We start from the raw sequence: 18,823 nt of genomic DNA, 5'->3' as shown, positions 1-18,823 counted from the left end.
TGTCCCCCCAGGTCCCCCTGTCCCCCCCCCCCCCCCCCCCCGTGATCTGCGCCCATGGCTAGTATGCGATGGGACCCCGTCTTTTTCGCATTTCGGTAATGTCGAAGAAGAAGGAGGGTACATTGAACACAGGTTGAGGTAAGTTGGCTTTTTTTTGACATGTTATTTTGTTCGGGGCAGTATTTGAAAGAGATCAGTTTAACAGCTGAGATACTACCCGTCCAACTTTGGAGGGTTTTCTTTTTGGTACACCTGATATATATATTTGGTATCTTAATATTAATAAACATTAGCCAGCACTTGATAATAGTTTGCCCGAAATTTTCCAACGTAGTTTACCTGCATTTTTATACGCCCACATCTCTCTATGTCGGTCCGTCCGTCCGTCAACATTTGCTTGTAAACGCTCTAAAAACTAGATTTTTTTATGGAATCAAATGAAATTCGGTATGTGTATACATATTCATGAAACGAAGATCAAGTTCGAATTTGAGCTATTTTCGACCGTTAGAAGCAGAGTTATTGCCCTTGCCCCAAAATATTGAATATGCTATTAGTTTTCATTTTGATGAAACTTAGGTCGCTGCCCCAAAAAATAATATTTAGAAGGGGGGGGGGGGGGGGGGGGGGGGGTTATCCATCAAAGCTGGGAAAACTTGTTTGTAATTCAAGAAAAGCGAGCCGATGGAAGTGACGATAGTCTATAAATTTAGACAGTTATTAACATGCCAGCATGCAGATTGTACAGGTGGCACATCGGAAAAGTACTGTCGAAATACGTCAACGTTAACAACGTTCCAATTGTCATGGGTTCAGACATTTACGTCAGCATGCTCTTTTCTATTTGCGGACGAACTAGAAATTGGATACACATTCTGGAAAGCGAAATCGATCAGCGATTTCGCCATGAAAAATATGGCTTTTATACGCCCACATGGAAATATGGACGTATATATGCCGTCGCCCCTGTCTGTCCGCCAGTCCGTCTTAATTAATTTCTTGAAGACACAGTAGAGGCTACAGTTTTTATGGTATCTTGATGATACTTGGCATGTATGTATATTGTGATGAGATCTCGGTCAATTTCGTTATAATCGGATAAACGGTTTCAAACTTGTTAGGCCCTATATATCCTTGACTTAGTAAAACAGGTCAAATTTGGTTTATAGATGCAGTAGGAGCGGTAAGTTATCTTGATATATGCATGTACATGTACATATATGTATTAATGAGATCATGGTCAAGTTTGAATTTAATAACAACCGGATTTCTTTCAATCCATCCTCATTTTGCTTGGTATACATTTATATCAATTGACGAAATTTTTTTTGGATTGCCCTTGTAAATGTGATCTGTAATATCGCATAATTCCATCAGAAATATCTTAATCTATGAATTTATTTTCCTATTTCTATAGATGTCTTTTCTATATATGGCAACTTTCAAACACGGATAATTCTGGACACACATGTATTTGAAGGCTCAAATCTGGACGGTAAGCTGTGAGCACTATAACTGATTGACTCAGCAAGAAAATTCCCGTTTCTGATACTAAGGTATGATTTGTAAAAATATGACACATCTGTCCCTTTAATTAGTAAGGTAATACATCTTTTGTCCTATACTAATTATACTAAATGTTATTTACAGATATGCACTTAAGCGTGATAAAAATAAATTCAAGATGTTAAGGGTATTCCCCAACAAGATAAATCGAAATGCACCAATGAATTTCATGGAAAATCAAAAACGAGATTATTCTTGTATGTGTAGGCTTATCGGTTATGATTAAAGCTACATACCATACTATTTGCTCCATTCCAAAATCCTGTTTTTGTGCTACTCAAATGAATTTTTTTTATTTTATCTCTTTCGGGTTATGATTATTAAAGAGACAGATGCGCCATTTTTATTTTTTTTTAGCATAATTCCTATAACAGTGAGCTAAACTAGGAAGTTTACACACTATGTCTATATATGTATTTTCTATATATCACAGTCTTCATGTTAACATGATAGTTCTAGGGGCTATGGCTATGGCTCTAACCGCCCCTTTTTTATATTTTTGATGATGGTGAGAGTGAAATGCATTCCACAACGGAACTTCACATTGGATCGTCTGAAATGATATCCAGCTTATAGTGGTATTCGTGATGTTTCTGACGAGTACGTCCTCAACCTGTAACTTATACGTTCAACCACTAAAGAAGCCAGTGGTGGTAATTTTTGGGCCGTCCCCTCCCCTCACGCTCTCCCTCGGGCCATAAAATATGTTTTTGTACTTCCACTTCAAAAATCGAGTAAGATGTAGTCTCCGTCTTCTACACTAAAAATGCTATACTGGCAGTATCGGTAAGGATTGCATATAAAAAAAGTGCTTGAAATCAGTTCCAATGGTAACGATTCCTGGAGTGAGTCCGCAAGATTGATAGTATAGTGTTGGAGTTATTTCCCCTTGAACCCAATTATAGTTCTCATGATATTCAGCAGAACTGAACCAAAATTCACGACTAAAACTGAATACTGAATGCAAGCAGGCGAGTTACTTTTTAATTTTGGTCCTTAATAGGAATGTTTGCTATACTCCCCTGCTATATATTTTCGCCAACAATTAACACGATCGCTGTCCCGATAACAATGGTCACCCAGAAATGCAACTGCTTCTGATAAAATAGCGTCATGCCGTCATGGTTGCAATCAACATCAAATATCGATATAAGCTAGGTGTAGGCTTCGGAAACATATTTATTATGGGGATACCCCCCACCCCATCATCTTCAACACCCAGGCCTTATGTGAATTGATTGTAATGAATAGAACGAGCTTTGTCTACATGGTGATGTATTTCATAGGACTACAGAAATGTAGCCTAAATTTTCCAAATTTCATGATTAGCCTACAATATTTGGATGAGTTTCATTGTAAACATCAATCGTATTCACAATGACATGGTAGGCTATTACCAATTTCAGCTTGACCATTGTGAAGATGCAAATGGATATGAACAGAGGACAATGATAAAAAAAACAATCAAGTTTTCTGGGGAAGAAGGGGCAATGTCTGTGAAATGAATTCATACTATCTCATCATACCATCTGGAGAGATCCAGGAACAAGTATATCTATCACTCGAAAACAAACGTTTAATTTCCAATAACTCTCCTGTCTTTTATTCTCCATGTCCTTGTTTTACAATAACCTTCAACTTGATCACACTGTCGTTAAGTAGTCATTACACGTGATTCCCGCATCTGATGACGTATTACACATATACGGGCATTAAGATCGCTATACATAGGGGCCGCTTCCAACGTTAATAATACGAGCAACAAGAGTCTTATTTCTTAGTTTTACTAAAGAAAATTCATATCATTCATGTAGTTCATTGTTTAAAAATCTGGCTAAGTTTCACATTCTTTTCTTAGTTTTAAAAGACAGTTGCCACTCGTTGGGTTTTAATTGCTGATAAGCTTCACGTCAGTTTAATGCCATCAAAGAATTCTCAACAAAAGCAAAGGGAACTGATCGCTATCATTAACGAAGAAATAGAATTGTCTTATTGAAAAGTCTGGGAAAATTGTTCCGTTTAAACACTCTTAACTTACAAGAATTAAATATTAAGTATTTAGTCAATTCATCCATTGGCCATTGATACTTGGAATTGTCTACTAAGTATTATCAATGTATTATCTAAATTCAAATTTCTGCGAGTTCATTCGTAGTTATAGGATATATCTATTGTGTACTCTATTTATTTTAAATTGATCGTAAAGGGGTTTTCTAAAAAAAAGAATTTGTGTACCGGGGACACTGATAGCACCAATTTGCACCATTCCAATTTTCAACCAAACGTCTGGGGTCCTCGCAATTCTACTAAAACTTAGATGACGTCACTAATGGCGAAAGCCTCATATGATACAAGCATAAACTATTTTGAAAACCTCTTTAATAGAAAATTGTAACGAAGTTTACAACAAATTCCGACAAATCTAACTAATATTAAATATTAAAAAGAAAACAAACATGACGTATTTGGCATTTGTGTTTACATTATGAATACCAAACAATAAGAAACAGGTAAAGCGGGTAATAGTCGTCTATAGTTTGAATGGACAGGATTATGAAAAGAACGCGAGATTTTCCACAAATCACTTGACAATTAGCTTAGTTACCACACACTTGTTTTTATTGTTAGTATTTCTATTTAGATGCCCCCTCTTTATAGTACTATGACACGTGACTTGAAATAACCAATCGTGACTTTACAATAGTCCTATTTTCTCACGAGCTCATGTTCACGTAACGCGCATATTGCCGCCAAAAGTTTCAAGGATTGGTAACGGTTGTTGAGCCTACTGTCATGTTTGATGACATCATGTTGCTATTAGAGATGGCATAATGGCGAGTATCTAAATATTTAGTTACCATGTGGCCTGAATGAATAGAGGTTTTCAGATCAATTTACATCTTGGTTTCTTTCCTTGTCTGTTTTTGTAAGTTAGTAACTTGTCGATGTCAGGGTTCAAGACGGACAGGTGTGAACGGGGTGAATTGTGTATCATTGATGTCATTATTTAACAAATGCAAGGACGTCCCTGAGCACGTGATTACTGTTCTATATAAACTGTATCATGTAGCTATTATTTGGAAAAATCAGAAAAGATTTGTTTGACATGGTGAGATAGAATGTCGTATGCAAACAGACAACTGCTAAGCATCTGGAATTGAGAAATCGGGCTCTCCACCCGATTTTCCATCATTTGACCGGTCCAGTTGCGTTCCTAGGAATCAATGAAAATGATCCACAGGGATGTCAATGGGGACAAGAAATTTGAAAGGGAGGAGGAGGTGGTGGCGAAGCGGGGCAGGTCTTTCCTGGAAATATCGTTGCATCTGACAATTATTGCTCGATATCGAGGAGTGTTACCTGTAAGCAACTACCAAATCAAATATAATGATCAGATGCTCGAGTCTGTGAAATGACATCTAACCTTTGGTACGACAATCCTACATTCTCATCAGACATATACTGCTATTTCTGCACCGCCATCTGTTCACACACAAATCATCTTCTATTGCAACAGGACGTTTAGTTTTGTTCAACATCAAACTCAGGACAGAGCACTGTTTGATTATATCGATTCAAATCATATTTAAAGTCAAATTAATGGGGCGATATCATTTGGTCAGGTGTTCCAGAAACCATAGCGATGATCTACAGTGAATATTCAGATAAGACTCCAAAACCCTGAGACCGAGGAGAATACTGAATGTATACGGAAGGGTTGGACTGGAAATACTAGTGTAAATGGAAGCGACTAGTATAAGATACCCACACAAAAACCAAAAAGTTAAATCTTCTGAATCCCCTTATAAGTCTTAGAATCTAATACAATCTGATATTGTTTATTTAGAAAAAAAAACGCCGACAAAACCTAAATCCCGGGACTAAAATATCTCAAAACTGACATCACCATCGAGTCTAAGTACTTTCAATACAATAAAATAATCAAAAAGTATATCAGTGTTGTGGACAATTGACAGATTGATTAACTGAGGGCAGGTGTTGGGGAAATCGAGATATGTTTTCCAATTTTAATAAAGTTTGATGGATTGAAGATCTCATGAAGAAATTATAATATTACCCCCGTTTAAAACCACTTGATGAGAAGAGACATCATCAAATTGAATATTAAACCACCGTCTTCACCATGTGATTTATCTGGACATATGTTAAAATATAATTGGTCAGTTGATTGGTATCAGAGACTATTTGCTTTGGAGTGAAGATTCAAATTTGAAGTCGGACTCTCTACCCGATTTTCCTCTGAAAAAACCCTTATTTTCAAGTTATTGGGCTATACAAAAAGTCTAAAAGAAGCACATAATAAAATAATAGAGAAAAAGTATACTAATATAATTTGTGGCCCTCTTTTTAAAAGTCTGGGTCACATGAGCATTTAAATTTCAAACTACATGCCTCCGCAAAATTGAATGATAAAAAACAACCACATATATTTACCAATTTTTCATGATTTTTGGGTAGTAAATTTAAAGCTTGGATGAAACCTGTTTAAGCAAAAATAAAGAATAGAGCGAAAATTGTCATAATTTATAATTTGGATCAAATATTTGATTGAAATTGAGTGAATAATATTTGTTGATACTTGCAAAAAATAAAGAAAATTAAGAAAATTTAAAATTTAAAGTAATTGGTTTCTAAATTTAAAATGCCAAATTTCCGAAAATTACAGTCTAGACTGGACATCGGTCACTTGACAATCAAAACTAAAATTTGAGAAGTGACTCTGGTCTTGTAATTGAATCTCTCAAGTTTTGTTCGTTGACAAAAACCTGTTTATTGTTAGTTTTGTGAAATATTTGTAGTCTTTAATCATAATAAATATCAAATAAAAACCAATAAATACACCCACCAGTTCAATTATCATGTTTTTATTAAATTTAAAGACAAGATGGGATAAACCTTCATAATAGTCCAACTTTATGATTATAGTTTTCATAGTTTTCAATAAAAAAAATAACTGAGACCACTAGATTGTATTGTGTATTGTCCAGATCGTGTTGTAAGCGTGCTATAAGGGCCGTTAAGAGGGGTTTAAGAAGGATACAAGTAGTGGTGACATATTCCACCTGACCCTCTCAAACCTCGTGTCAATTAGAACCCACCACATTGTTATTACGCCGCCATTATTCTACTCTTCAATACGGAGGTAAAATTAAACCATATATTTAGGGTTATGGCCAATTTGGACAGAACAAAAACATCATAAATAAAACAAATTGCATAATGGTAGTAAAAATCTGAAAGAATCGAGTATCAAAGTACTAAGAGATAAATTAGGGGACACAATGTCCCTTATTTGAATAGAAAAGAAATAGATTTTAGACCAAATTTCCCTTTTTAATAAAAGAGCTCGGGATTTAAGCGTTTAGGACAACTGTGTCCCTTTTACGTTTATTATAAAGGTTGAAGAAACACATTTAAAGACCAGTATGTTTTCTATTGGATATTATGGACCCTAATAATATCCCTTAAGGTTTTATAACCATCCTAGAATATTAAAAACTACATTATATTATAAATGGCATATTAACTCGGCGTGTGGCCACCATCATTTCCCATTCATTGGTAACAATTTTATTACATCTCCATAGAATGGGTCAGATGGGCCGTGAAGATTTTCTTATTTTTATATGTTGGCGAAAATAAAATTTCACTCTTGTACAATCACTCAATGGTCAATGGACAATCTGTAAGTTTATGGGTACTTTGCATTCAACAATCAAGGTGATGTTAGTATTTTTGGCGACTACAGACGCAATAGCAATAACACCTTCCGTTAGTTTCTCTGATCAATTACAAAGAGATTGGATTGGTTATAAGAAAAGACGATGGAATGTAAAACATGATGCTTTTAGCGTCTACCTATACCGTTCATTTCCTATGAAGAATACGGCGGAGTTCTGCATCATACGTTTCTGTAGCTTGTTTTGGTAAATACAAGCGAATGGAATCATATTATATTCTTCATAGTTCCATATGTATTCGTTACAAATTTTACCGAGAACTATCCAATTCTATTGTAGATTTTTCTTGTGAGTTGAATTAACTTCTCTATACTGTCAATTATTTCGACTTTATTTCCAATTTCTCATATCTTCAGCTTTCGCCCCGCTTGGAATCTATTACACCAGCCACGATCATATTCCCTGGAATGTTTCGAGAATACTTAATTTAATTTCAAGTTCGAAACAGTATTTTTGGATGTTTTTTTTTTACCCTTTCTGCTGATTCTTACGTCTACGGTCAATAATGAACGGCCAACAAAGCTATGCAGATCACAATAACATATTCTGTTCTGCTCTTGACGTGTCACGAAGTCATTTAGAACTATACCAGGCCATTGTAAACTGATCTATAAACTAACAGTAAAATGATTTGTTACAAGAGAAAAATAACAGTTATTAAAATATTATAACACACAATACTACTGATAAGATTCAAATTTTAAACAAAGAATTTAACTCAATGATTGGTCCATAACGTATGTCTGTAATAACCATTATTCAAACCCAGGTCTAATGATGTCACGTGATGACAAGATAATGATGCAGAAAATGATGGGAGCCAGTCGACTTCTGACCCTCATTTTTAACCTTCACAGGTGCCCAGCTTCTTCTGTTTTATTTCAATTCAAATCCAGATTAAATGATAATTTTATTATCTTTCTGAGTAAGGGGGCCATCACACCATACCGATCACAAGTTGCGTATGGCTGCGAATATACGTGAATAGAGATCATAAGAGGTCGAGCGCAACTCTGATGCACGTTGTGAATGGCGTTTGGTACTCATAACCACTGTCATTATTCGCAACTATACGTAACTGGTGAGTGCACCTTAAATCAGGTCAGACCATATCATCATTATTCAATTCTTGGCCATTAACTCTGGTCAAATCAAAGACATTAACAGAGATATTACTGGAAGAAGTCAAATATTTTCTGAAAGTGGAAAATTATTTTGCAAGAGTCTTGTGCTTTCAAATAAGGATGGTGCATCAGAACTGATCTATTTATGGTTTATTGTCCTAGGGCCTTATTCTTGACAAATGTTTTCCACTTTTGGTTCGACAAGGAAACATTATTTTTTTAATTTTCTTTAATCAATTATTATAACACTATTATAATATAATTCCATACAGAAGTTCTTCCGAAATGCCACAGACTAGCTTAGACGCTCAGTCATAATTCCGCACATGCGCTGTGTCATATTTGTTAGTATTATTATTTTAAATTGACACTAAGTGATTTAATTACATCTTAGAGTTGTTAATATTCGCCTTTCTTTTCAATTTCTAATTCTTAAATCATTAAAATATTACTACAACTATACACTCGTCAAATTAAATCAATCAAAAGCACACAAAATCTTCGGTGCGGTACTGGTCAAATACGCAGACGATGTCCGGCGCGTGGCACGATTCGAATTCCGTCTCGTTGCCGAAGGGAGTGAAGTAACCTGATACAATCCCCACCGCGTTAATATTACTTTGGTTCTCCACACTGGACACGGAGAAAAGAAATTGGGCGTGAATTGACCACTTTCAGGTAGAATAATGACAGGATTGGGTAAAATTACGGGGAATTTACAAGTCAATGACTAGGGGTAAACTGAGAGGCCAGTGTCTAACCATGTGTCAAGGCGATAATCAGCTGGCCCAGACGGTCATTTTATCCCCTACCTCTTATATTTATCTTACATTAACTTTCATAATAGCTACCATTGTCCATACAGAAAACAATTTTCATAATACGGGGCCAAAGATACTTTTTAATGGACTCACGGGTATAAGCTAGTTTACCCTCATGTCCGATATCCCCTCGGGTCATTTGACAACCCCTCCCTGACAAACTACACTCTTTGTTAAATTCAGATATAATTTGTCCACGCTTTGTTGTGAAGATATCTGAAATAAAGGCTTGTTTTATATATTTAAACAGTGGTCATGTTGAGTTTTTAATTTAGAGAGAAGGGAGTTTGTTTGGTCAATATTATGAGAATTCAAGACCAGATATTGGCAAGACCGTGTGATATCTACACCCACTGTTTCTTGATCGTACAATTAAAAGTCCGATGGGATTTATAACAACAAAATGCCATGCTCAGAAATGTTAAGAGGGCTCACAGACTCACAAGAAGGCCACGCCAGTTTCTGTTTGGGCATCAGAATGATGCAAGTAAAATCCAAAAATGGTCCCGATACACGGAAAAAGCCAGACAACCTCTTTACAATCCCTTTAACTACACCAAGTGATGTTATGATTATTAATAAATTTTAATCAATCCCATGTCAGTTAACAAGAGACCTCACACTATCCGCAATCTGGCGTCAAGCAGCTCAGAATTATTAAATTTTATTAACATTAGTTCAGTGAACTTTGAATGATGGCTCTTTTCTTTAAACATTGCATAAATTACAAGTGAAGCTAAACCTTAACCCTTAAAACCGCCGAATAAGGACCTGTTTCATTGAAATACATCCATACACCTGTTGGCACATGCCACTATGATTTTTTATTTTCAAAATGGCGACATGTTTTATATAAATGAATCAGAAAATGATGTTTGTTACATTATTAGATTTTCATGGAAACATTTCATGTAAACATTCTTCTATATTCCGATTCTTCAATTCTAAAGACTAATATTAACTATGATATTTCTGTTCTTCTTGGTGGCCACAGCTGATGGAAAATTCATTCAAGCGAATATCTTATATACGGCGTGATATTTTTTTATTTCACTCTATATAAATTATTTTCTCGAAATGAAATAGAATCAGGATAGTAAAAAGTTCGTCATGTAATTGTAAAAATAACATTGTCAACATATGCCGTAGGTTCATTTACTCAAATCTGGTTTGTTCACAATTAAATGTAATCATTTTTATCGTAAAACTTGTATACCTTTTGTTATGGCTGTGTATAGAATTTGAAAATAGAATAAATTAAATATCTAAGCAGACCATTACGATCAAATGTTATATTGTAATTCAAATATCTAAAATTGACCAATGCCCACTTCAAACCGTCATTTACTGCGGTCCGGATTAGGATATGTCCACGCGCAATCACGCGTCTAGTGACGACAGGAGTCATATCAGGTGAAGAAGGCACGCGCGTGACATGTTAGAAATGACCAATAATGTCGAATATAATACAAGAAGTAACCGAGGGGTCAGGTGCATCAATCGTCAAATTAAATAATTAACCAAATACCAAATCAAACCATTATTAAAATCTTGTCTATCCTGACCTTGATGACAGGCTACAATGACGTCAGATCCGGTAGAAAGTTAGGGAACTTGTGTACGAGGTGTCTAATGTCGACCCCTGGCCCTCTATAATCCCGACATTTATAAAATTAGCACATAGACAATAGTCACATGACATGGAGATCGGCAGTAACATTTCAAGTAAATAATGACACGACGTCGTCATGAAAGTTTAAGAATATTTTTTTGCCGCAAACGAAAGATTGCCAGGAACGCCTCACTTCTGCTTTATTTCTAAAGATTTTCTCTGCGGTGGGCATTGATTCGGTTCCGCTTCCCAAAAATAATTTCTACAGGATTCAATTTGTAGGTTTATAAGAAAAGAAAAATCATCAATCCCAGACAATTTCGGTAAAAATATTTTGAAATGAAGTCCAATGCTGTTTGTTTCTGGAAGAATAGTTTCTACACTGAAAAAAATCTTGTGTTGAAAATAATATAGACACATTACTTGTGTATTAAGCTTTTTTTCAGTGTAAAAAGGCAAAGAAAACCCAAATTCTTACCGATGTAAAACATAGTTTTGTTCGAAGCAATATTTTATAAAAACAATTTCTAGATTGATTTACATTATAATGTAGTATTGTAATGTTATTTGTGGCAATTAGGAACAATTTCAATTTTTTCTTGTGATTTTATTAGATTTAAAATTGGCTAAAAATTTGACATTTTGATCATGTCTTGGAGATATAAGATCTAATATAGTTATTACCATAATCTATAAGTTGGATTTATGAAAAATAAGGAACATTGAATTAAATATCACCAGCATTATAAATTACAAGAATTACAATTCGTTTGAAGTTTTTTGTATTTTTTTTTAATGGTTTTTGGAAAAGCGATGATTGAAGAATACGATATAATCTAAAATAGATGTTTCTGTATCGTTATCAAGCAATAAGCTCGTACATTTACATAATTATATATTGTAGTAGATTTAACGGATTGATAACTAATTCAAAAGCATTTGAAAAATCTTGAAACTAGTTCTATATTAAAATGTTGAATTTCGCCTGGTATGGCCCTTGAAACTTCTTCAAGGCAGCTTCTATAATGAAGTACATGATAAAAAACGACCATATTGGAGTTTGACGGGTATTTATAAAATTGATGAAATGGTTCTGTTCAAAATACATTATTATTCATATCGCCTCATTATCATTTTTCTATCGCCATTAAACTGTTGTTCTGAACTCGCCATTTCCAACCTTTTGATGTTGATGAAACAATAGACTCGAACGACTAGGGACTGGAATGGATTGATAAAGACTTTATCATTTTAAAGAATATTTTATACATCGTTTGTCAAATGTTGTAGAGGTTAACTTAACCAATTGTGGTCGGCTTGTAAAATTAGCGGGTAATCACACTAGGGAGTTCGATATCGCACCGATAAATTACACAGAAGCTCATTAACGGTGTAAGCTTAATTAATACCCAGTTTATAACGGTATAAAATTTGGTTCTGGTTTAAGGTTACACCGCTTCTTACAATGTTATAGTATTTCATTTTTGAATAAAATTGACGTTTTATGAAGAATTCTGTAAAAAATGATAAAGTATTTTATAATGATGTAGTTTTAATTCATATTGTCTCACTTTTGAAAATTGACTTTAGATATATTATATTTTTCAAGTTCAGAAACAAAAAGAAGTCCGATTAAATTATTATTTAATAATATCAAAAGAAGGTCGAACATTTTGATAAAAAAAGAGTCTCACAAAAAATTAAAAGAAAATATGAATTAAAATTCAACAGTTTATACTTAAAATTAGACTAGAGTTTTATATCAAATTAAATTTAGGAAATTACATCCGTTTTCAAATTGAGGAAAAGCCAAAGTAGATTTAAGGAATACGTTAATGCTCCGTTGAAAAAGTACTTGATAATTTTCACAAGAAAAAAAGCCAGGAAAATTAAAACAAAACATCATCCTTACAAGTGTCTTCGGTTATCAATGTTCAGAAGACTTAGACTTGAGCAACTACTGTACAACAGTCGCTATAAAATAGATAATTTTGCCATTGGTAGATATTCTTTTCGTTTAACATTTAATTTCAGCATTAAGAGTCGAAACACAGTCTGAATAGAAATTTAATGTTGATTCAATTCTCAGTGGTAACGAAAGTACACCAAGAAACCAAGAAACCCCTTCAAACCCCCTTTTTTATCGTAAACTAATTGATCTGCCTGAAATAACATTACGGATGGTTGACAATCAAATTAGATACATGATCCAAGTTTTGACCGGGGGATGTTTTTAAAATTTGAGTTTAGTATATTTACGATACTATGGTCTGTGAAATAAGATAGTCCCTGTCTCGTTTATCAAGATTTATAATATGGACATGTTTTGTGAGTAGAAATAGAAGCTGACTCCTGTATAAGAAAAATTGTAAAGTTATTTTCACTTTAAAAGGATTTATTATGAATGACATAAGGCGGAGTTGATTAATCCACAGAAAGGCGAAAACAGATACAAATCTAACAAGAAATTTACTGGTCTTTATATTTCATTATAAAGTGAGGGACGCCCGGGTTTGCCCCACGTGTATAAAGGTAGCGGGCACGCCCCTATGACTTTACGTGATAGTATGTTTGTTTATAGGGGTCTATACTTCTCTTATATTTGATATATAAACAAACGTCCCTACAGTATTGTCCGTCGTTTATTTTTTTAATTAAAGTTTCTATTTAATGTTTAAATTGATATGAGGGGAAGAAAAGGGTAACGATCTGATTCTGCCTGGTGTCGACCAGACAATGGGGTAGTTTATCAAAAAGTTAATTTCACGGACACTGTCAATAAAATGAAATTTTTGATACTTTTTGACGAAAGCAGAAGTATAAGTTAAAAGTAGAAATATCAAAACTGAAGCTGAGACTCTGAGTAACAACATTTTCAGGTTCTTACAGTGATATTTAAATATCGCTCTACAATTTATGTATGGAGCACTATCATATTTCTGTATCGTGCTATAATTGATGTATTGAGCACTATTTTAACAGTGGTATTTCTATACCACTCTACAATTGATGTATTGAGCACTATTTTAACAGTGGTATTTGTATATCGCTCTATAATTGATGTATTTAGCACTATTTAAACAGTTAGATAAATAAGACAATTTATGGATAGATACTTCTGAATATTTATTACTCCAACGTTTCATGGTGGTTCTCACATTATTATATTCCTGATGACGGTGTGAGAACCACATTGAAACGTTGAAGTAATAAATATTCTAGAAGTATCTATCCATAAATTGTCTTATTTATCTATAACCTGTGATTCTAATATGCCTTTGAAAAATTATTTTAACAGTGGTATTTCTATATTGCTCTACAATTGATGTATTAAGCACTATTTTGACGATTAAAATATTTTACAAGTATTATCTCCTAATAACGCCAGTTAAAATAAAGACTGTTCCTGTTTCTATCGACGCTGATAAAACCCACATGCAATGATATTATATCAACGAGCGATATTTCAATATTACAACAACTTTGAAGAGATTCGAAATGGTCGGGTCAAAGGGTGTTCTAATTTTCATTGTAGGCCGATGATGCCAAAGTACTTGCAACAATTATCTAACAATTTGTTTTTACAGATTCTAAGGTGGAAAAATGTGGAATTTTCACAGAAGAAGCCCACTTAAAATCAATTGAAACCTTTATTTCGAAAATTCCTCTATTTTCATTCTCTAATTGTGTTTTTTTTTACAATTTACCAGGTTAATTTTTCATCCAAAATTAATAATTTATTGTTTTTCAATAAAATACCGTGAAATGCAGTTGAAGCACGAGATGATACAAACAGCAGCCTGGAATTTGTTGATAAAACTGATAAAAATGTTTATGATTTTTATTATATCGATTGTTGAAGTAATATAATGAACGAGAAATCAGTAAATTAAATACCGGTATAGGAAAAAATCATTAAAACAAGTTTATAACATGTACTGATACACCGGACCCCCATCGACGATTTCAATCATTTCTGACAATTCATTTCGTTTTTTGTCTTCTCCAGGTGATTTGGATACATTTTCTGTCACATTTCAATCTCTGTATTGAAAATAACAATTTTTTAAACAGTTGATTGAGGGGTCGAAGTGTAAAGATCTCAGATACTGCCAGATAAAGACTAGATTGGATTTCTATGATACACTGTCCACCAATATCATTTACATTTTCCTGTTTAATTAAGATATTTAATGAACTCGTCTTAAATCGTCGTCAAACATTCTAAATTGACGTCTGACATTAAGATGTCACGTGATCATTATATTCCAATATGCACGCGAGATGCAGGGAGCAGTATCACGAGGACAAGGTCATGACCTCACGTGACGTCTTATTGTCATTTATATTTACCCTTATTTAGTAAAGATGTCAAAATGGCGGTATGACATAGTTTATGTCGCCATCTCGTGCAGTGTCATTATAAATGCATATTTTTTTTTTAGAAATCAGTAGAAATTTCAGGAGAATATCTATAAAGAGATAATGAATTATCATACGGGTCTGTCAAAATATGTCAGAAAAAACAACTGTAGATTAAAAAAGTCTTGACATTAAAAGTAATCAATTAACAAAAATACAAAAGATTTTAATAAATATGTGATTTTTATGTCAACAAATAACATTGAAGTTAAGAAATATTTGCTACAACATGTCAGATAAATCTAATGAATCTGTAGACTCTTTTAAATTCACCTTTATTAGTCGTATAATGTAATATTAGTATGGTTCTTGTAATAAGTGTCACTAAAAAGCATCTGATACCATGTTCTGTTAAATATGTTCGTCCAAATTTATTATAAATTTAAGAATTTAAATCAAATACCATAATGAGATATTGAAAGTGAGAGTTTAATTTCAATACCACTATTTCCAAAGAAAAATATAGCAATTTTGATTTCAAATTTCAATCTTTAATTCGTTGATTTGCAAACATGTACATTTTTAATCATTAAATATTTTATTCACATAAATATGTAAAGTTTTAGCTTTTGCCTATATATACCCTTCCGTATCATTGTAAGTCCAGCTTAAGCGTACATGAAATTAATTCTTTGATGCATTAACATTATTGAAAAATATCGGAGATAATACTACTTTTACTATCTTCTTTTTAAGAATATGAATACAGTTCCGATTGATATTACTTTCTGTATATACTAGTAAATTGTACATTGTTATATACTGATATTTCTACCCCTAAATTCTATTTCATGATCCCCAATTTACCATAATTTCCTATACTATCGCAAAATATTCATTTAAATAAATAAAGATAAAGAATTATATATATTAATATTATTTACTTGAAAATATATATATTGAAGTAGTATATGGGCAATATTACTGCTACCAATAAACTATAAAATACAGTCTTTTAGAATAATCGAAGCGATTAATATGATAATGACTGTCGTTTGCAGTTTAAACGGTAATTTAACACACAAATAGACTGATTTAACGGTAAATTTTACAACCAATCAAATTGTTAGAACTGCACGTGAACTGAACAATACGAGCAGTGGCGAGTACAATACGTAATATGACGAAAATGTCGCAGCCAATAGAAGGAATTGTAACAAAAATCAAACGTGAACGATAACAATTATAGTGATAATAAGCAGCGAATAAAAAACGATAATTTTTAGCTCGTAAAGAAAAACCAGTAGAGCGAAGACGTCATCATGGTAATCAAACGTGATTGGTTACAGATATGCGCGTGCTACGATATTCATAAGCAGAATGGGGATCATGCGCGTGCGATAAGGAATGATACTAGTGAATAGTGACAGTGGGAGGGTTTATTGATGAATATTTTAAAATTGTGGAAATTAAAGTTAGAACTATTTACTTGTCAGTCCTTATTAACTCATTCTTATTCTTAAATCAAACACGACGGTGACAAGGTGCCTGATTGTCATTCGCAACAATAAACCGAAAGTAGCAGATAACACACTAAAAACGAAAGTAGAGATAATTATAATATCGTGTATTTAAAGGATAATTATATCAATATATGTAAGTATAATTAATTTTTAAATAATTTTGAAGGATTTTGTTTTTTCTTGAAGAAATTTGATTTTCACATCAATACAGTGAAAGAACAGGCCAATTGTATCATTATTTTTTATGAATTACTGACAAAATTGACAGTCTTTTCTGCAAAAACTTTTTAAAACTATATACGGTTATCAACTTTATTTATATACTTTTATGCTAAGTAATAATTAAGATATAATCTATGATAAACTAAATAGTGAGAAAACTTATGGGCATCTTGGGTTGACCAAGTGAAGACCTGTGATGACGATTTATGAGTTATCGGTTGATATCCAAAATCAATTGCTTACATCATTTTTTTCTTAATTTTAGTCCAGATTCGATGTTGGTGACGGAAGAGGTAGGATTTATGGGATCTGAACGGCATGTTGCTGACGTTCCTAATCCTGATCCTGCACATATTCCACATCAATCAGCCGATAGTAAATCATCTTATCATCAGTGGGATATCAATGACAGTACTCTACCAACTGTAAGTTTAGTTTAAATCACATTTATTCCATTTTAAATACTGTTCTTCCTTATTCCAGGTTATAAGGCTATGGTCAATGCATTTAGATGTCGGCAATTATAGTGAATCCAATACCATTTTATGTATGTTCCATATGCCGTGACTTAAAGAAGATCCACATGCTTATAGTCTTGGTTTCTATTTCAGATCTCTTCTTTAGACAAATATCAAATATGGCCGAATGGTCACAGTCGTTTCGTTTATAATCAGGACCATGAAGAGGCTAAACGTCACGTGAGTGGTTGGGCCATGCGTAACACCAATAATCACAATGCCTATATATTGAAGAAATCCTGTCTTGGAGTGTTTGTTTGTAATCAAGACTGTTTGTTAGAAAATGGCGACAAAGTTCATATGAGACCAGCTATATGTGATAAAGCAAGAAGAAAGCAAATTGGTGAGTATACTTTATACGTTTTGTGAGTAGCGTTGTTCAAGAGCGGAGGCTTGAGGTTTTTTATATGAAGCTACCTTCAGAAGCTACGGAGATTTCCATTTCACTAATGTTTACTTGTAATTCATTGTTTTGGAACGTACCACAGAAGCCTTGAATTTCCACTCAGTTTCGCCTTGTTCGTCATCAATGTTCTGTAAACGTTTGATACGAACCACCTCGGTTCAGAACCAGCTACGGCACAGACTTTGTTTTCAACATGTATAACTGGTCAAAGCTTAACAAACGATTTTAAGGTGCTAATAAGTCGTAGGTGTTCTTTCACATTAAGGAATACAAGTTTAAGCCAAAAGAGATCTAAGGCCTTTTGTGAAACGGGACCTTTCACCACGATGAGTACATCTTTTGATTAACCGTCTCAACATCTACTGTTCTTTGTTACAGGTAAACCATGTCCAAACCCAAACTGTCTCGGACATCTAGAACTATTAGCATGTCGAGGTCATTTTGGATATCCAGTCACCCATTTCTGGCGACACGTGAATGGTGCGATATACTTTCAAGGCAAAGGTTACCACGATCATCCTAGACCGGAAATAAAATCTATAGCAGAAAGCAGACGCCATACTAGTAGGAATCGGGTTTTTAGGCATTCAAAGGTATGTTCAACTACTGTTTTACTTTAATATAACTTTATCATTAAATTTCGGGGAAGGGAGGGTTTGTAGCTGCGTTGTCTAAAAACTTTATTAAAACGTAGAACTCGTAGAACACTTGACTGTGTCTTTTCCTTGTTCGTAGCATAGCAGTGGTTTGGAATCTATTCGTGAAATTCCGGATTTCCATTTTGAAACGAGTTAAATTTTAAACATACGAATTGACTTATCTTATTATTAAAAAAAAACATCTTCTATTCACAGAGTCCTGGCATCGACAGAAAACGACATCTGACGTCACATGGTAGTGAATTCCT

At 33.7% G+C, this 18,823-nt stretch overlaps 1 protein-coding gene across 1 annotated transcript; it reads left to right on the top strand.

The window, feature by feature from the left end:
* Positions 1 to 17,603: 17,603 nt before the first annotated feature.
* Positions 17,604 to 18,536, top strand: LOTGIDRAFT_112320 (hypothetical protein; the record flags this gene model as incomplete). The annotated part of the gene is made up of 2 exons (XM_009050575.1): positions 17,604 to 17,853; positions 18,295 to 18,536. Coding segments are annotated over 2 exons (492 nt in total), but the record flags the coding sequence as incomplete, so codon positions are not given.
* Positions 18,537 to 18,823: the final 287 nt, after the last annotated feature.

Source organism: Lottia gigantea (genome assembly GCF_000327385.1).
Source record: "Lottia gigantea unplaced genomic scaffold LOTGIsca_15, whole genome shotgun sequence".
NCBI lineage: Eukaryota > Metazoa > Mollusca > Gastropoda > Lottiidae > Lottia > Lottia gigantea.
The sequence above is the reverse complement of the archived record's forward strand: the minus strand, read 5'-3'. Positions and strand labels throughout refer to the sequence as shown.